We start from the raw sequence: 21000 nt of genomic DNA, 5'->3' as shown, positions 1-21000 counted from the left end.
GGACTCCGGGATCATGACCCATGCCAAAGGCAGATGCTTAACCAGCTGAACCACCCAGGATCCCCAAAAGATGAATTTTAAAAGCTATATGCACCCTTTTATTTATTGCAACATTTACAATAGTCAAGATATGGAAGAAATCAGGGGCGCCTGGGTGGCTCAGTCGTTAAGCGTCTGCCTTCGGCTCAGGTCATGATCCCAGAGTCCTGAGATCGAGCCCCACATCGGGCTCCCTGCTTCTCCCTCTCCCACTCCCCCTGCTTGTGTTCCCTCTCTTGCTGTGTCTCTCTCTCTCTGTCAAATAAATAAATAAATAAATCTTAAAAAAAAAAAAAATTCCTTTATAAAAAAAAAGATATGGAAGAAATCTAAGTGCCCACTGACAGATGAATGGATAAAGAAGATGTCCTATATATGTACAATGGGATATTATCAGCCATAAAAAAGGATAAAATCTTGCCATTTGTGACAACATGGATGGACCTAAAGATATTATGGTAAGTGAAGTAAGACAGAGAAAGACAAATACCATGTGATTTCACTCACACGTGTAATCTAAAAAACAAAACAAATGAAGAAAAAAAGACTCATAAATACAGAGAACAAACGGGCAGTTGCAGTAGGGGCATAAACAAGTCCTGGAGATGAAAAGTACAACATAGGGAATATAGTCAGTAATACTGTAATACTTTTTATGGTGGTGACAGATGGAAACTACAGTTAATGTGGTAAGCATTTCACAGTGTATATCATTGTTAAATCACTATGTCATGCACCTCAAACTAATACAATATTGTATGTCAACTATAATTCAATAAAAAATTTAAAAAATTCTCAACCTACAAGTGTCAAATGACTCACAATACACAAGAATACACCATATCAAACTTTTAGAAAATGATGGAAACATTCCACAATAATGAGTGTGCAGAAAACAAACAGGCTGGTGATAACTGTGCCAGAAAAATAAGGCTCTGAAACATCAATTTATATACCATCACATCTAAATACAACCTACAGATTAGAAATTATAGCACAATGAGACACAATTTGAATTCTAATACACATGATCTTAAATTTTCCTTTTTATGTTAGCGTTAATCCTACATGATTATTACTTTAAAAAAACCAGTCCTGGGGCGCCTGGGTGGCTCAGTCGTTAAGCGTCTGCCTTCGGGTCAGGTCATGATCCCGGAGTCCTGGGATCGAGCCCTGTATCGGGCTCCCTGCTCCGCGGGAAGCCTGCTTCTCCCTCTCCCACTCCCCCTGCTTGTATTCCCTCTCTCACTGTGTCTCTCTCTGTCAAATAAATAAATAAAATCTTAAAAAAAAAAAAAAAAAACAACCAGTCCCAGCAAAAGAAATTTCATTTTCAGGGAAATGCTAAAATTAGTCACTATAAGTATATCCCTTAGAAATATTTCATACTCTACATACAGACCCCAGCACTTTTTCATCTCCCATTAAGGAAAAAGTATCACAACATAAGCTATTTTTTAAAAAGCAAAGATAAATTGAACTGTAATAACAGAATTGACTTTACATTTAAGTTTTTTTATTCATCATGCAAAGCTATTGTACTGAACTTTAAAAATAATTTTTTAGATCCAGAATTTGAATAATTAATTTTTTCAAAGTTTATTTATTTTTTTTAGTAATCTCTACACCCACCGTGAGGCTTGAACTCAGGACCCCAAGATCAGGAGCTGCATGCTCTTCTGACTGAGGCAGCCAGGCGCTCCAAATAATTAATTTTTACTTTTAAAAAAATGGTCGGAAATCAAATGCACTCTGAGTTTGGAAGGACGCGGCTGCCGCTCTGCCTGGTAGAGGCCCCTTCACAGAGGCTGCCTCTGCACATCAGCTGACCTGGGCAGGGTCACAGAAGGTTCTGGAACCCAGGAGCCCCGAAGTCTAGCAGCAGCACACAAATTACTCCAACTTTCTCTTTATTCCCCTGGCAACATAATAAACCAAGGGGATAAAAACCATAGGTATATTGGTAATTCATAGCTTTCAACAATTAAAAATCATAAAAGGGCGATGTAAACACCAGCATTTCTTAAACTTGAGCAGCTGATCTTAAAAAAGGAGAGAAATCACAGATCTCCCTCCTGTGTTGATCTAAATTATTTAATGAATAAACAAAAAACTAATGTGCTTACAGCTCTTACAGAACTACAGAACCATGGGGTTTCAAAATTAGCAACAATTTATGTTGGTGGATTTTGTTATTTTGTTGAAAGTAGATAATCAATGCTGGATCTACAGCAAAGAGATAAAGCCCCAGGGCCCATGTGTATATTTTGACTTCAGTTATATGAATGCAGAAAATGTCTGTTTGCACAAGTACATTCCACAAAGCGATGTTAAACACCTCAAGGCTTTGTTATCTAGTTCAAATTCAGACTTCACACTTACCCAAATCTATGACCGTGAACAGATTTTAATCGAATGTTACTTGATTATTACATAAGACCATCTTGCTCTTTGAAATAAAAATTGGAAGGCACCATTACTGAAAACTGCTTTTGTGGGCATGTTTCAATTGGTACCGAGAAAATAATATCTGATATCTGATTTTTTTAATTACCACAAATGGAGAAAATTCTACTTTCAACACAGGCACCCACTGTCAAACTGCTGAAGAAAACCATTAACATTGGAAATGGCTCACTGTACCATTTTGAAAACATCTTATCCTTAAATTTAGTTAGCACTGCCAATGCCTTCAAAGAGGAATACTAACTACAGCAAAACCCTCAAACTTTTATTTTTTTTAGAAGATTTATTTATTCATTTTAGAGAGGCAGAGGAGCAGCAAAGGGAGAGAACCTCAAGCAGACTCCCTGCTGAGCGGGGAGCCCAGACACAGGACTTGATCCCACCACCCTGAGATCATGACCAGAGCTGAAACCAAGAGCCGGATGCTTAACCAACTGAGCCACCCAGGCGCCCCTGGACTGATGGTGTTAAACAAGGTGATAAATCAGGTGACTCAGAGGTATTACTTTTTAAAGTATATATTATCAAAGTAAAAATAAACAAAATTAAAAGATTCATAATCAAGATCCTATCAAACCCTATACTGAGAAACATTCAACAAGTTTCTTTTTCCTCTCAAGGACAAGGCTTGGAAAGCCTGCCCCACAACATGCGCTGGGGGACGCCTTCCTTGCCCAGCACTGCCCGGAAGCACTTGCTGCCCAGTCTTTGCAGACACAGGAAGGCACTGTCCCTGCAGCCATGAAATGAAACAGCAGAACCAAGTACCTCTTCTAAGTAGTAAAACTGGCACAGATCTGAGACACTATGAAGCCTCAGAAAAATATCAGATTTGAACCTTCAGTGAAACTTGTCATTGAGCTTGACCTGCAAATGATTTCATAAAATCAAGACGCAATGTATACGAGAACTTGGGGAGGTCACAGAAAAGTAAAGTATAGAATATCCAGGAATTTAAAAAGCATTCTGAGGCCTATGTACAGTGCCATGTGCTAGGGCATCAGCAAATACAAATTTGTTTGGGCTAAAATATGATAAAAGAACTTTCAAAGTCGTTTTCAAATCTAATTGCAACATAGCAAACATGCTTTAAGAAGTCATCTCACTAAACAAAAGCCTAAAACGAATCTCTACCTAATGGCACACAAATATAAAGCCACTGAAAGCACAACAGAGAGTACTTTTTACGAAAGGAAAATAAAGATCCAGATTTCCACCTAACTGTAGGTTCACAGAAGGCACACATTTGCACCGTACCTGGTATCTTTACCTGATCCCCAGGTTCGAACTCCACATCCACCCATGTTGTCTTCGGTTCTGATTGCTCTAGAGAAAGAAAGAATATTCCCTTAAACTGGAAGGTGGTCTCCAGTCAATCTCCAAATCAGAAAAGCTGATCAGAAAAGCTGTCCCAGGATCAGCTCCCTCAGGAATAAGAGCACACTATATAAAGTCAACTAAATATTAACACATAACAGATTCGTACCATGTATCACCAAGACCATAAAGCGAAAACAGCGGTTCCAGAGGAACTGACATTTTCTCATTCCCACCATACCTCTCAAAATCTCGTTTCCCTCTCTGGTCAAAACCGTCGAAAGCTCTGTTCCCGGGGCCGCCTCTGCCTCGGCTTCGCATGGCCCCTCTTGGGCCTCCACGGCCTCTCAGGGGTCTGTCTCGATCAAACCTGTCAATGGGTCTAGAAAGAGACGGGTATAATCAAAAGTGGTGAACTGCATTAAAGGGCTAAGAAGACTCTTTTCAGAAAAAAAATTCTAGAAGGACACGATGGCTGAAATATACTGGAAAGAACAGTGGCTTGAAAAATAAAGTAATAGTTAATGTTTACCGAATACTACTTACTACCTGAAGCACTGTTCTGAGCATGTCACATACAGAAATTAATTCTCATAAACAGAACTACAGTATACAACTATCGTCCACAACTCAGGAAACAAGAGGCACAAAGGAGGTAGGTAACTTGCCCAAGGTCACATGGCTGCTAGTGAGGATGCCAGACGAGAGAAGCAGGTCCTGGGCAGGTCTTACTGTGGAGGGGCATCCCTTTCTCTGGATCTGGTTTCCTCATTTATAAAATGAGGTTAGATAAACTCCAAGATTCATCCCAGCTCTAATATTCAATATTCAAGTTAAATTTGGAATGTTTTGTATAACAGAAATAATTTAACTTCAAATTATGCCCCCTCCCAAATCTCCCTCTCCCAAACACAACCAGTCAGTGAGTGACACTTGGGGCTGAAAACATTAACCTGCAACCAACTCAATTCTACCCCCACTGCCCTACACAAACTTCCAAAGACAGCTGAAGCTCCTTGTTGTTAAAGCCAACAGCAACTTTTGTCTTTATGTCATTTGACCCCTATTCATCATTGGACACTGCTGACCGTTAATTTTCCTCTGACCTCTCTGACTTCTCTTTCCCTGCCTGTCCTTAGAAAACTATTTTTGTAATAGGTCATACTGAAACAGGGTACAAAATTCACAAGCTATTCCCCTTGCTCCTTAGCTACCCAATTCCACTTCTCACAGGTAGGCACATCCAGAGTCACATAAAGGGACCAGTTCTATACCTTGCCTCTTTCATCTCACTAGTCTTGGTGCTCCACACACAGATGCCTCCCTCGTTCTTCCGGGTACCTGACTGTCCTTACGTGTACCTGCATTCCTGACTTCCTATTTCTGGCACACATCGTCCTCATCTCTACGCTACTGCTGTGTGACCTTCATTCATGTGACCCTGCGTCTCTCATTGGGGTCTCTGATTCCAGGCCACAAAGCCAGTTACTTCCTGGACATACCCTCTGTCCATGCCCTGGTCCTGCAGATACGTGACCAACACTGACCCCGTGCTCCTCCTATGGTCCCCAACTCACAGCACGAAGTACCTAAGCCAAGAACCAGCGGTCTTCAACTGTCTTCCCTTCGTCCCCTGCCACATCCGCTGGTCCAAGGCCTGACCGCCCACCCACTTCTCCTCACACCCATTCCTGGCCACGTCTCTAGTCACTGTCATTTTTTTATGAGGACTTGAAGCTACTGTAGGAAGGGCATCTTTTTCATCATTACAACCTTACTTGAATAAGATAAATTATATTTTCTAATTTGTCAAGGCTTTACAAAACATTTACAATCATGACAAATTACTTACTGAACCCTAGTGGTGTTAGTAGCTCAAGCACCCAAACCGGGAGATATGTTCCAGTCTACTGCTATGGCTGAAAATGTTACATTAAAAAGCTACTATATGAGAGTGGGTAAAAAGATACAAAACTCACTATTCTCCTATTTAAAAAGATTAAAAAAATACAGAATCACCAATCATTAACTTTATGCAAGGCTCTTACAAGAAACATCATCCTAAATACATTCTCTAGGTTGGCTTTTCTCCTCCCACCTCCTCCACCCCGACCAAAACAAAATTTGTATTCTTTTTTTTTTTTTTAATATTTATTTATTTTAGAGAGAGAGAAAAAGAATGTGCGCACGTGGCGTGGAAGGGCAGAAGGAGAGGGAGAGAATCTTAAGCAGACTCCCCACTGAGCGTGGAACCCACACGGGACTTATCTCACCACCCTGAGATCATGACCTGAGCCAAAATCAAGAGTCAGCTGCTTAACGGACTGAGGCTCCCAGGCACCCCAAAACAAAATTTTTAAATAGAAATTGTCATAAAATTGATTACATGTTGATAAATATCTGAAGCAGAGTTCTAAAACAATGACAAAATTAAAGTAACAATAAGTTCTTAACAAGGGAGTTGGACAGGGCCATAAAAGAAAAAAAAAATGTACTTAAATATTGAGAGGAAATGAAACGCCAAAACATACATGGAAAATAATGCCAACAGTCAAAATCAGGTCTAAATTTACATGAAATCTACATCAGATACCAATAAAATACAAAGTCCTTTAAAATATAATAGCGATTGAAACTGACCCTAAAATAGCCCTGTGTGTTCTGGTTTATTTTAATCCCTTGAACCATTTTTTTCTTTACTCCCCAGATTACCCACCCCCTTCTCCCAATTAAATCTATTCTCAATTGCTTCTCTATAATCCCTTGATCATAAAACATATCCTCTCTGTGCTTGTGTTGGCAGCACATATACTAAAAGGTGGAACAATAAAACATATCCTTTTTAAAAAAAATAAAAATAAAAAAAAAAAAATAAAACATATCCTTTTTTTTTTTTTACAGGTTAGTGAGCATTGAGAAATCCTGTACTCTATTTAGGAAGCTTGATTTGTGTTGTACTCACAAGCAAAAGCAAGGAAAATAACATTTCAGCCAAGCACCGTGCTTTACATCCCTGTAATCCACTCTCTGACAATAATCCTCATAAGCAGACACAAGTACCTGTTTTACAGGTAAAGGGAATGAAGTTCATGGAGGGGAAAGTGAGGGGTTAGTGTTTACTGGGTACAGAGTTTCACTCTGGAAAGATAAAAATGTTCTGGAGAAGGATGGTGGTGCTGGTTGTACAACAATGTGAATGTATTTAATGCACTGCACTGCCATACATTTATAAGTGGTTAAAATGGTAAATGTTATGCTATATATATTTTATCCCAATTTTTTAAAATGCTTCCTTATGAGAAGAAAAAAAAACCAAACAAACATCTGAGTAAGTGATTCTTTCAGAACTGGAACAGACTTTGAATGACTAGCAGTAAACTTCAGGAAGAGCCAAAGAGTCAAAATAATCCAGACAGAAGCAGACTAATTTCCTAATAGCCTATGTTCAAAGAGTTCACTTAAGTTCATTATTTGGAGCCTAAAGAAAAATTCCTCCTGCATTAAAAACAGTAGTGGTGCGCCCCCCACCCCCCACCATATGCAAGATACCTGGCTGATCTCTGCACCTGAGCCACATGGACAGCTACTCCCAGCACCATTTCTGACACTGCTTCTATATGAAAATATGTGTTCTGCCTTAGTGGAATAAAAATCCACGTGAGCCAGCTATGACCAGAGTACCCATCACTGCAACTCTGGGTCTTTGTTTCCCCATTCATAAACATGGACAGGACTGAATTAGATATAGTCTGTTAAGATTATCAAGATTCTAGGGGTGCCTGGGTGGCTCAGTCGATTAAGCATCTGACTCCTGACTTCAGCTCAGGTAATGATCTCAGGGTTGTGAGAATGAGCCTGCACCTGGCTCTACGGTGGGCATGGAACCTGCTTAAGATCCTCTTTCTCCCTCTCCCTCTGCCCCATCCTCTGTGCATGCATGCTCTCTCTCTTAAAAAAAAAAAAAAAAAGATTATCAGGATTCTATAATTCTGTCCAATAAACATGTATAGGTATCATAGAAAACGCAAGGTGATACGATTTTTCACTATCAAAAAAGCAAAGAAGAAAGTTCAATTTATTATATTCAAACCTGGAGAAAGAGCTATGAGAAATGCTCTTATAGATTGTTAGTGATAGAGTAAGTGGGCAGGTTAGTAGGATAGTGACTGGGTCACTATGTATCAAAAGATCCCCCCTTACGCTAATTTGTTTTCACACTCTATGTACCCAACCAAACTTGCACTAAAGCACAAACTGGGTCCTAGGATACATGACACCCAGTTAAGGACCACTGCTTTATGGTTCCCACTTCTAGAGCTCCCATCTAGGAAAGGTCCAACCCTAAGGGAATGATTACATTGTACTGCATCCAAACAACACATAATAGAACCATAAAAAATGTTTACCAAACATTGTTAAGGACATGGAAAACACTTCTGCCATGTCAAGTGGAATTGAAAGCATATAAAGGACTCAGTACATATGTATTATCATCTTAATATTTAAGTGTATCTATGTATAAGAAAAAAAGGAAAAAATTAGGCCAGTGTTAAGAGTAATCATCTTAGATGGTAAGATAAGTAGTTTTAATTTTCTTTATAATTGCATGCATTTTCTAAATGGTCAAATTGCCTTATGGATCTTTATTAATAGGAGAGTACTTTTTAAGAAATTAAGGAAAATAACTTTTCTGATAGTACATGACTTATCAAAAATAATTTCAAATTTCCTTGAAGGTAAAAATTACCTACATATACCTAATGTAATACACGAGAAGGACAGGAGACATCACTTCTGTGGTATTCCTGCCAGAGTGCATAATATCATTCCATGAAGAAACATCAGACAAACTCAAATTCTGGGCTGTCCTACAAAATAACTGGCCCACACTCTTCCAAAATGTCAAAGTCATAAAAGATAAAGGAAGACTAAGGAGCTGTTCTACATTAAAGACAACTAAGTGCAATGCACATTCCTGGACTGCATCCTGAACCAGGCATTTTTTTTTCTTTTGCTAAAAGGGCATTATTAGGACAACTGGTGAAATGTGAGTACTCTGTAGATTACATGATTTAGAGGATTAGATAACAGAATTGTATCAGTGTTAAAGAGTTGGATAACTGTACCATGTTTTTAGGAAATACATTTAAAGTATGTAGGGATAAAGAGATATTTCTGTACCTTACTCTTAAATGTCAAAGAAAAAAGGTGAGTGTGTGTGTGTGTGTGTGTGTGTAAAGGAAGGGAAGGAGGGGGGTATGATAACGGAAATGTTAACATTTGGGGAATCTGTGTGGGGATATATATAGGAATTCTTTGTCTAAGTCTTGCAACTTTCTATAAATCTGAAATTATTTTTAAAGAAAAAGAAAAATCTCTCCATAATCCCATATCCCACCCTACCCCCACCCTTATATACATGTATGATTTCACTTAATAGGCATTGTTTTGTGTTAACATATACTCACCCTTTTTAAGGACTCATTTTGCTACTTAAAAAAGCTGGAAACATGAGTTTGTGCTTTTGAGCTATAATTTCCTTATCTCCACAGAATAAATCCCTGAAGTGAGAAAAAAAATACACATATGCTTCCCCAAATAAATAGCTCTGATCCAGAAGGCTTTTTGTAAGCAAGCAGACTATGGCCATTACACAGCAAAATTGAAGTAATCACCAAAAATAGCAGAATTAAGCCTTTCTCTTCCCTCACCCTCCAACATGGCGGCAGATACAGCATCTTGATGTTCTGACCATGTAACTTCTAGGGAACAGATCTGTTGAAGTCACCGCCTGCCTCTGCCCTCCCAGACTGAGCTACTCTGCTGGACTTTTGCACTTTTGGGGAGGGTGGGGGTGGTTAATGAACATGGTTTTACAAAGCCATGTCCTTTGGTTAACTTGTAGCCAGGATCCTAAGTGGAATCAGTAGTCAAGAAGTTGAAAGACTTTGGGAATAATGGCTCCCTTGTCATGAAACTACTCACAGCTGATAGTGTCAACACACACTGTTCTAGTCTCCCTCAGCCTTTTCGACCTATTTTCCTTTAAATGTGATTCACAAGTTGTTTGTTTAATCTAAACTCAGTGTTGTGCAGGTTGAATTATTAAACAAAAACTTGAGGCAGCGGGCACCTGTCATGTTGGTAGCAAGCAGGAGACCCCAAGAACTGCTCTCCATGTACAGGTAGGCACAGGTAGCCCGCCCACTGCCCCATCACTCAGGAGTGGCGTCCAGCCACACCAGCCTGAGACCACGTTCCAGTTCAGAGTACTTTCTAGGGGAAGGTATGGGAGCCAGAAATTGGTGTCACACACTGTATTAGTTCTTCTTAAAATGTCATCATGATAGCCAATTGGCCTAACCATGGGGCCAGGAACTTGTTTAAATTTGTTAGTAGTCTAATGGACTCTGAGAAACAAACTGAGGGTTCTAGAGGGGAGGGGGTGGGGGGATGGGTTAGCCTGGTGATGGGTATTAAAGAGGGCACGTTCTGCATGGAACACTGGGTGTTATGCACAAACAATGAATCATGGAACACTACATCAAAAACTAATGATGTGATGTATGGTGATTAACATAATAATAATAATAAAAATAAATAAATAAATTTGTTAGTAGTCTAAATTAGTAATATTAAGTCAAAACCATAATTATATCCCAAGCCTATACTGCAAAAGAAAATTTAACCAGTTTAACAGACTCCTGTCTAGTTTTTTACAGGAGTGCTTTGTGTAGTTATACCAATAAATAATTCATTTTTCACCATATAATCATTTCCCTCCTGTGTCAACTAAAGTAACTGCCAACTTCAATCGGCAAAATATTCCCAGGACTGGCACCATGAAAAGGTAGCAGTTCTCTTAAAACCCTCTGGCTCCCCACCAACCCTCCTGGCCGAGGTCTGCAGTACATACTTTTCATCTGTGAACTTCTCAGGTGTAAAGTCCGCCTGTCTCTCGGTCTCATAGGGTCGATACTCCCTGTAGGATCTGCGCTCTGCTCGGTCAAGTGTCACCTCCGTCCCCCGGCTGTCATTCCATCCCTGTTGCTCCCCTCTTCTGGGAGCTCGCCTCTGGCCTGCCAGGGACAAATCAGAAGGGACAGCTGGGACACCAGGTCCATGACAGCATGTTTACAGAGAGTTTTAAATTCCACTTTTCTGGAAGTCAAAGTCATAGGAAAATCTGGGAAGTTCAGAAACATTCAGAGAAGAAAAAAGTTGTGGATACTGCCAGGGCCCAGAGTCAACTACAGTTGACCCTCGAGCAACACCGGTTTGAAGTGCGTGGCCCCACGCAGGCCTGGATTTTTTTAGATACAGTACAGTGGTGTCAATGTATTGTCTTCTCTAGCTTATCTGCTGTAAGAATACAATACATAATACATACACAAAATACACACTAACTGACTGTTGTTGGTAAGGCTTCCAGTCAACAGTAGGGTATTAGTAGTTAAGTTTTTGGGAAGTCAGAAGTTATATGTGGATTTTTACCTGCACGGGAGGTTGGTGCCCCTAATCCCCACCACGTTACTTGAGGGTCAACTGTACTTCCTAATAAAACTTTTAAGATACTTATGTTCTCTCTCTTTTGTCCTAGGAAATATAAACTATACCAACTAACCTATAATGACAGGTATCTCAGAGTGTGACAGCTCTGGATAGACATGTTTGCTAAACTAACTACTTTTGACAAAAGCAACTTTATTAAAACATGGTAGTTAAGCTCCATACAGAAAAATTAAAGGATAAACACTCTGTATTTCAGATTGCACTTTAGATAAACTATGGTTTATCATTGGCTACTAAGGTTTTCATTTCTAAATAGTCGTACTGTTTATCTTTTTTTGCTTGAAAACAGATTTTCCTGCTCTTGTGCTTTGTTGAGTTTTATGCATTTATGATCATACTTCTCAATATGAGGCCAAGCTGCTATTTGCCAACTCATACAAGGACCAGTCGGCACTCAAAGGGACATCTCTCATTTGCAGAGAAACCAGCACTCAGCCATGGCCACTATAGGCTTCAATCTCTCCCTCTCTCTCTCTCACTTTACTCCTCTCTAGTTTTGATGCTTTAAAAATACTTAGATTCCATGTCTGAAGGCAGCTAATACTTGGTAAATACACTGTGAAGAAATCTGTCGCCTCTTAAATCATCTCCCAAAAATGTATTTATTTTTCATTATATGCATTTAAAAGGTCTCCATCTCAAACAGGGGATGTACTATTTTTATTATAGTAGCTTTGATTTTCCTTGGTATAGCTTACCCTTCACATTGGTTGTATGGCTATAAAAATATTAAATGTATTTGAGTTAACGGGTATTTTTTAAATTCCTAGATTCCTCTCTTACTTAGATAACACATGACTCTTAAGGAATATATGTTTATACATATTTTTGTTTTCCCACTGAATATTTCCTATCTGAACTTTTTATTGGGCACATGTAAATATTAACATAGTTCCAATACCTTACTGATCCCATTTTAAAGCAAAAATCAAGTCTGTGACACCACTAACATAAAATTGTGCAATTTATTACTTGTTAGTTAACATAAACTATTTTTTTCAAATGTGAAAAGTTACATAATAAATCTAAGTTCAATCTTAAGTTAATGTCCCATAACCTAGAGATGCTTAAATCCAGTTTGCATCCTGTACTGATGCCACAATCTAGCTTATGACATGTTTGGGATATGGGAAAGATGTTGTCATAAATAGATCATTAAGCTTCTCTTGCAGAAACAAAAAAGAGACTGACACTTGTCCCAGGAGTATGCAATGCCAAATCTGAAGGCATGTATATTACTAATAGAGATCCAATTTGAAATGTTAGGTAGAAAATGTTATTACGAAAGTTAATTATCTAACAAGTTGAAAACTACAAGAGACTATGAAATCAGCTAATATGCCAACAGCAACAATACTTTTCAATACTTTTCCCTCAATGTAAAAAGTTATTTTAATGCAGCTTCAAATTTCCTATTTATAACCTATTTTTTAAAATCTTAAGATTTCCACTTAACTACAGAATTATTTAGGAGCTATCCCTTTTTGCTTCCTCAAGGTTATTTTTTTAAATGTATCAATTAAATTTGGAATTCACCATTCAAAACTTAAAATGACATTTACTGCATACTTTGTATTAAAACGTCTTCCAAAGTTTTGGTGTACAAATTAAAAACCATTAAATACAACTGGCTACTTATTAGAATAATTACAAATACACTGCAAACATTTCATTCTCTCCCCAAAACCCAAAGATAAAAGGGGTCCAGTTTTTTCCCCACAATTTAGTGCTACGAGATCAAGACTGCAACTGAACCTAGTTTGTTTCTGTGCTGGGTCAGCAGCTCCAAGCAGATAATGCAAACACTGAATTCCTCTAGCCCTTTCCAATAAAAGCCTGGCACATGCTGTCTGATCACTGTTCTAAACCCAAGCCCGTATGAAGGGACAGAATACAATAAAATTTACAGCGAGATTTCCTACAAAATAAAGTTAAGCTTTGACTCAAAGACAATAGTTCTGAAAGGTTAGGCAAAGTGAAGCTGAAATAGCCTCTATGGATTTCAAGAATGAATTTCTTGAACAAGGCTCATCCAAGGATCTATATATGTTGTTAAATAGTGAAGGGCATTAAAAACCTGTTTCTATGGGAAAATCTTATGATTTCCACATCCACATCCAAAAATGTTTCCAATAAATGTCAAACATGTTTTGACTTTGATTCTTGTCCACACTGAGCATTCACTTATAATATTCTAACTAAATTAAAAATTTTGAATGTTAGAAAAGTACAGTCCATATCAATTAGGGCTACAAAACCTTTAGAGAGTAGCTCTCTATAAATTTAGTACAGTAACTACATGAATGGAAATTAATGAGTTGTTTGCTCCTGAAATAACACGTCTGAAAAAGAACTGACAAATGACAAAATTGCCATTTTAACTAAAAAATTCACAAAAGATCTTTAATATAGATCTAGATATAAAAGCCAGATCATCTGGATCATGAACAATTGACAGAAAAATGTTATAAACCCACTAGTTAAAATGCTAAGTGAAAGCAGGTTGTAACTCAGTTTATATATCATTTAAATTTAGGAAAAAAGAAATAGCTCTGTATGTACATAAATGCAAGGTGTTAACAAGTAAGAAAAATAGGAGATTTCTACTTCACACATTTTGGAATTGTTCAAAATTCTTATAATAAAAATGCATGATTTTTAATATTAAAACGGTTAAAAAGCAATATGTTAACAGCACTGAATGCAGTTTCATACTATTCTAAAGGATACATTATTTTCATTTGTTAAAAAGTAAAGGGAGAGGAAACGCTTAGCCTTCCTCAGTTCTTTCATTACTATATTTATCTAAATAGATATATGAGAAAAATGAGAACATAACACAAAATGTACAATATATCTCGTCTCATTCACCGTTTAAATAGGCTCATAAACGTACTGGCCTACCAGCATGGGGTTTTCAGATATCCAGTAGCATTTAAAATAATTTTCAACATCTTTATTACAGTGACTTTTCTCATTCTCTAGTGATATTGTTGGACTGAAGTTTTCACAGATAAACATTACCTAGCTGCACCAAAGTCACTTAAGTCAGAAGTTGTAATCTCAGGGCTGGGAAGCACAGTTGTAATCAAGGAACAAGCCAGTAAAGCCGAGTTGAATACAATGGCTCGCTCGAGTGGTCGAACCACACATCTTAACACTCTTTTAAAAGCAAACCCTAGGACCACTGCCTTACTTTAGGAAAACATTGGAAACACAGGTGGAGTCTTGCAGACTATGAACTGATGCAGTTCAGGTGATAAACGACTCTTAAGCACCCTCCCTGGCTAGATGCGGACAGGGGTATCTGGCTAAGCAGGGTGTGGGGAACTTTGAATATTCTTGTTGAAAAGGTTAAAGGTTAAAAACGCTTTTCTTAAAGCAGCCTGAGTTAATGACAAGTTACACATCCCAACGACACTACATGCTGTGTTGAAAAATGATGCGGGCTGGCTGCTGGAAGCCACCGTAAGGGGATGGGTGTACGGTGATGGGGTGAAGTTACGGAGCCTGCAAAGAGCCGGGGACCCCGCGTCCGCCCCCGCCGCATTCTGCTCGCGGCCCTGACGTCACAGCCCGCCCCCGCGGTCACCCAGGCCTTCGCTCCATCACAGAGGCCCGAGCCCCTCACCCCCGCGATTCTTCACAGACCCTGGGCTCTCGCCACCACCTCCCGCGGCCGGGTGCGCCCTCCTTCCTCACTCTCCCCCCACCACGCTTCTCTTTTTTTCCTCCCGACCCGAATCTTGCAGTGGTTGGGCTGGAGGATGGAGCCGGTCCCTGCTAGCTCTAGATTTGAGCTCCCCGGGGTAGCGAACCCCAGTTATCCCCGCCACACACACCACCCCACCAGTACCCCTCAACTTTGCCCAACTTGTAAAGGCTCAGTTCCAGGATTGTGAGACCCTTACTCCACGCCCGCACTCCCCCCCACCCCCACAAGGGGCTGGGAAAGGCCAGAAGGGGCGTGACACCCCCCTCCCGTCCTCTTTTCCTACCTTCCTCCGCCACAAGGACCCTCAGCTTAACCCAAGCCTTCCCCGAGGCCCCTTCCGTTTCTGGATCTGGACCTCCCTGGGGGTCGAGAGGCGGCCGAGGAGGGGTGACCTCCATGACCCCATTCTCCTTCCCCTCCCGCCCACCGCGCCTACCCGGGGGTGCCCAGGTGCCGGGCGGGGCACGCGTACCGGGTGGCAGCGGGCCGCCCCCGGGGCTGTCCGGCTGCTGCGCGCCGGGGGCCGGGAGGCTCTTGCGCTCCTTCTGGGACTCCCTCCGGCCGCCGCCCGCGCCAGGTCTGTGGCCCGAGGCCCCGGCCGGACTCCTGCCGCCGCGGTTGCCGGCCCCGGCCGCCGCCGCCTCGTCGCGCCTCTTGCGCTGCAGCTGCTGCTGGCGCCGGTGCTCGGCCTCGCGCAGGATGTCGAACGGGTCCGACTCGTCGTCCAGCAGCTGGTGGAAGCGGTTGGCCACTACGCAGCCGAAACTCTCTTGCATCGCGGCGCCTGCGGCGGCCGCGGCCACGGGGCTCCCCAGAGCGCCCTTCATGCCCCGCGGCCACTGCGGGCCCGCCGCTGGCAGCCCACGCGAGCGAATCTCAGCAAAGCCGGTGGCGAGGACCCATCCCGCCCGCTGCTGCCGCCCTCCCTGCCCTGCCCTGCCCTGCCCGATCCCGTCCCTCCCGGCGCCCGCCCCCACGCCGCCGCCACCGCTGCCCGCCCAGGCGCCGCCCGACAGCCAATCAGCGCACGCAGACACGCCCCCTTTCCTAGCCGGCATCCCTGGAAGCCCAATCAACGGCGGGCTGCTGTCACGTCACGCGACCTCTATGCCCCTCCCCCGACTCAGCAGAGAGGGGCGGGGCACGAGGGGCGGAGCTACTGGGAGGAGCAACGAGTCTTGTAGTCAGTCCAGGCAGCTCGGCTGTGCGGGTGGGTCACAGCCATTATTTGTATTCTTTCTGGGACTGGGTCTGTATTCATTATGGGCCACTCTTTTTTGAAGTTTATATATTCATCTAGCCATTCAACTACGTATTGAACACTTATGTGCCAGGCATTATGTCGTCAGAGATACTAGCTCCGTGTTTTCGTGTATCTTAGTCTATAGACAGAAAACTGCCCTAAACGAAAGGCACAGACTTTTTTACGCGCCCGAAGCAAAGGGACCTGACCTAATTAGGAGACCTGGAAAGGCTTTCCCTCGGAAGTGACGGTTAAACTGAGATACGAGGGATGACAGGGGCAGGAGCAACCGCAAGTACAGATGTCTTGAAGTGGGATGGAGCACAACCCATTGAAACTCAAAAGAAACCATTGTAACTGAATTGCAAAGAGCTGGGGGAGACCCTCACTTTGGTCTTTATTCTAGGAGCAGTGGGAAGCAAATTTTAAGCCTAAGCATGTATTTAAAAAGGCCAAAAGGCCACTCTAGCTGAAATGCGAAGGATTAGGTTGGAGGCAGGTCAGAATGGCTGCAACGAGACCAAGCAAAAGATTGTTGCCGAGCTCCAGGGAAGAGTTGATGCATGTGACTTGAATTAGAATGGTGGCAGTGGAGGTGAAGAGACTAGTAGATTCAAGAGCTATTTTGGAGGTTATCATAACAGGACTTGGTGATGCACTAGATAGGGGTGTTGAGGAAAAAGAAGAGGGTATGATGACTCCTGTATTTCTAGCTTCTACAGCTGGAATGGTGGTGCATTCCAAAGAAATAGAGCACTGGAAGAGACCATTTTGATGAGAATCATGAATTCAGTTTTGGACATGTTGAGGTTTTGTTTCATTTGTTTGTTTGGTTTTCAATTGAGGCCTGGAGCTCAGAGAGCTCTGAACTGGGCAATCCTCCAGGAAGTTGTGCTGGCACTTGCCTGCCTATCCCATAGCCCTTCCTTTTCCTCTTACATTTTCCCAGAACCTGTATTTTGTTAGGGCATCAGGTGGCTGTACAGCCCAGGGGAAGCTGGGCCCCCTTCCAGCCTCAAACTTGATTAATCTTAAATCATGCACTGTAATTCCATACTCTTGCCAATGATTGGTGTAGGAATAGGCTCTTGGTGCAGATCTTCTCTGAGGGGAAGTATTCTGGAGGATTCCTGAGAACATTTTTCTTATATCTAAAAACAGGTTGAGAAGGGATCTGCCGTTTCCCACCTCTATTCTTTGCTCCTTGTTATGTGAAGAGGACATGACGCCTGGAGTTGCTGTCCCTTATTGTGACTATGAGAATGGCAGAGCAGAGGGATGAAGAAAACCTAATTCCTTGATTATCCCACTGGGGAAACTCCCAACTCAGACTTATTATGTAAGATGATAAATAACATTATTGTTTAATATTAGATTAAACAGCATTCAAAAGCATCCTGTTAGAGCATCTTGCTCAGGTGTGTGATCACCAGCTTTTGTTTTCCTTTAATAGCAAATGGAAAAGGAAATCTTTAGCTTGACTGCTGCCAGGTTTGTGTTTTACTCACTTATTCAATTTTCTGTCATTCCCAAGGAGGACAGGGATGATGCCTGTCTTTCACTGCATTCTTATTCATTGCAATTTATATTCCCAGTGCTTAGCATTCTAGGTAGTTGTATGGTAGGTCCTCAGTAAGTATTTGTTGAATGACTAAAGATTTTAAGATATTTGGTCATCTCCTTTTTGGAGTCAGCAGAGGTTTATGATCAAAAGCTTATTCTATTTACCCAAAAGAATTGAGAGCAGGTGTTCAAACAAAAACTTGTACATGAATGTTCAGAGCAATAGTACTCACAATAGCCAAAAGGTGGAAACAACCCAAATGCACAATAGTGCACTTGGTGAACTTTCGGAGTCATTGGCCCTATGGGTTGGGGCAGCCTGAGCCAGGGGTCCTGTGCCAACATGCTTCAAAGCCTTGTTAAAGATGTTTGGGTCCCCATGAAGCCCTACTATACCCAGGTTTACCAGGAGATTTGGGTAGGAATGGGGTGGTGGGTTTCATTGTTTATAAAATCAGGAGTGCTGTTAAAAGAAGTAAAGCTTTGAAAGCTTCAAGTCCTGCACCTGCTCATGGTCATCATAAACCAGCTTTACTTGGGAAGACACATCGGATGGAATGTCAGTTTGGCTGTAAATTTCAGCAAGCTCTGTTAAATGGGAACATGGAGCATCGGGTACACTTGTAGACATGTTGTTTCCTTTGTGGCATCAATAAATGTACCTGTGATGTGCCAAAAAAAAAAAAAGGCTACAATAGTAAATTTTATGTGTATCTTACCACAATTTTTAAAGCATATATTTTGGAGTTAGACCAAATTTGAATCCTGGCTCTGCCACTGATTCATTTTGTGACCTTGGAAATGTTCCTTATTTCTGTGTCTCAGTTTTCTCATCCGTAAAATGGAAAAAAATAGTGATACCTACTTCAGGGGATTATTGTGAACACTGGGTCAGATAATCCATAGGAGGTGTTCAGCACCATGCTTGGCACAAAGTAAGTGGTCAGCAAAAGTCATCAACTTTATTAGTATCATCATCATTTTGAATCAGACTTAAGACTAGGTAGAGTCATAATGAGACCTCATCATTATGAGGTGGATGAAATTTCCAAAGATTCTTCATGCAACATCACCACATGCACCAGAGACCATATTTGAGAAGCACTGCTTCAAGCCAGAGTTGTCTCTGGTATCTTTAAGCTGTCCATCACCAAGCAACAACACCAAAGAACCATTACCACATGAGAGAGGGCCTGTCATCTTCCTACTGGACATCTGGAGACAGCCCACACCCCCATTTCCTTTCCGACATAGCCAACCACAGCAGGTTCTTAAGGTATGCCCTGTGAGCACTGCGTCCTAATTTCCAAATCATAACTTCCTAAAACAGTTGTAAGTCAACCAATCCTGGGTGCTTCAAGTTTAAGAACACCTTTAGAACCACTGAAATAGAGATGAGTAGCCTCTAGCTGGCATTAGCTGGCCATGGGTTTCCTTTGGGGCTATTGATTACCATAGAATTTACTGATGGTAACTTATTAAGCAGCCTCACATTTTTTCCTACTTTTCTGCGGGAGATTACATCCTTAAATGCATTCCTGAAATACAACTCTACCACATTAGCATGAGTTATTTGTAACGTTGTGTTTAATGTGGTCAATTTAATAGACTGATATTTTTAATAATCCAAGATATAAAAACCATCTTTGGTAATTATAATACCAAACAGAAAACACACACACACACACACACACACACACACACACACACACACATAACTTAGAAAATAAAGCATACCAAAAAAGCAGTGGGGAGTGGATGCTGAATAACACCACCAGCATTTCCATAGCAGTCATTTATCGGCACCAGTGGAAATGCAGTAAAATTTAACTATTTACAAAATGTTAATTACCTTGAGTTACTTAATATACAAATTCCATTAGGAACAGTAAAATACAATACACTAAAATCTTCCAGATTGACTTGAAATTCACAGAAAGATCAGAGTTTAAAGACATGTAGCTGTATTACTGTTAGATACATGCAGGGATCAAGGCACAGGGGCCAGTCAAGCTGTAAGGGGTTTGAGTTTTTGTGAATCACCAATGAGTTGCATTCTATATATTCTGTTTTGCCACTGGATTACTGCTACCTGTTTGCCTACATTTTCTCCTCTATAAAATTAGGATGATTATAATCAGTCCTATGTTCCTCATATGGTTGATGGGAAATAAAACCAAAGAAGTAAATTGAAAAGGGTAAAAAATATTATATTATTTTACAATTGTTTCTACTTGCTTATATAATATATGTAAGAACAAAAATATTTTTCTTAACTCTAAGAGGATCTCATATTTTTCATGTCAGTTGAGTCCATTGTGATAAGATCAATAAAGTTATAGTTCCTGATCTAGTTGTTACAAGATTGGTAAGTGAATTTAAATTCAGTTTCCCACAGGAAATGAATAAAGCAAGTATGTAGTCTCAAAGTTAGGGGTTGTAGAACCAGAAACCAATAATAATCAGGATGCGACAAGAGAATATTTTGCAAGCCAAAGTCCGTTCATGATGACCAGATACAGAATATTTAAATCCAGAAAGGACCTTACCCAACCTGCTAATATTTGTGGTCTTGGTATCACTGAGGTTCCCTCCAGCTTTTCTCCTTACGGCGAGATGTCACAGGCTAGCACAGTTGTTTGTACCCGCAGACCCCTGTGCTCATGGAACAGAATTGTATTCTAAGTTCCTACCATTAAAATCTTGATCTTGGTTGAAACTTTAATCAAAGCTAAATAAAATAATTCGGAATTCAGACCTTTTTCGTTCCACATTTATTCAGGAGCCCCAGAATTGGATCACTGTCCTCTCTTTGGTCATGTGTACACCTTTGAGCCAGTTGCTATAGTAAAGGGCATTTAGTTCTCTGATCGGCCTGGCCTGGGTCACCAGGCCAAGCTGGAGGCTGATTGTAGTCAGCCCCCTGAACGCTGGGACAGAGTGAAGGGGGGTGGTTCTCCGAGGAAAATACGGTTTCCGATACTGCATATTGAATAGACGCTGGCAGGAAACGTGATGACTGGCATGAACATGTTATTGCTGTGCCTCCTGCAGCATTGGACTCTTGCCCCCTGCATTATGATTC

At 41.1% G+C, this 21000-nt stretch overlaps 1 protein-coding gene and 1 pseudogene across 1 annotated transcript in view; one reads left to right on the top strand and one right to left on the bottom strand.

Annotated features, from left to right (window-relative positions):
- Positions 1–16076, bottom strand: part of HABP4 (hyaluronan binding protein 4) — a 42281-nt gene extending 26205 nt beyond the window's left edge. Inside the window, exons 1-4 of the mRNA XM_032392902.1 lie at positions 15582–16076; positions 10739–10901; positions 4064–4204; positions 3763–3831 (exon numbers count right to left, since the gene is read on the bottom strand). Of these exons, the coding sequence (XP_032248793.1) occupies positions 3763–3831; positions 4064–4204; positions 10739–10901; positions 15582–15936 (728 nt within the window). The 5' untranslated portion in view covers positions 15937–16076. The remainder of the gene's footprint in view (positions 1–3762; positions 3832–4063; positions 4205–10738; positions 10902–15581) is intronic.
- Positions 16077–18258: 2182 nt separating this feature from the next.
- LOC116624759 lies at positions 18259–18542 on the top strand (annotated as a pseudogene).
- Positions 18543–21000: the final 2458 nt, after the last annotated feature.

The sequence above is a fragment of the Phoca vitulina genome, unplaced genomic scaffold, assembly GCF_004348235.1.
Source record: "Phoca vitulina isolate PV1807 unplaced genomic scaffold, GSC_HSeal_1.0 scaffold70, whole genome shotgun sequence".
NCBI lineage: Eukaryota > Metazoa > Chordata > Mammalia > Carnivora > Phocidae > Phoca > Phoca vitulina.
The sequence above is the reverse complement of the archived record's forward strand: the minus strand, read 5'-3'. Positions and strand labels throughout refer to the sequence as shown.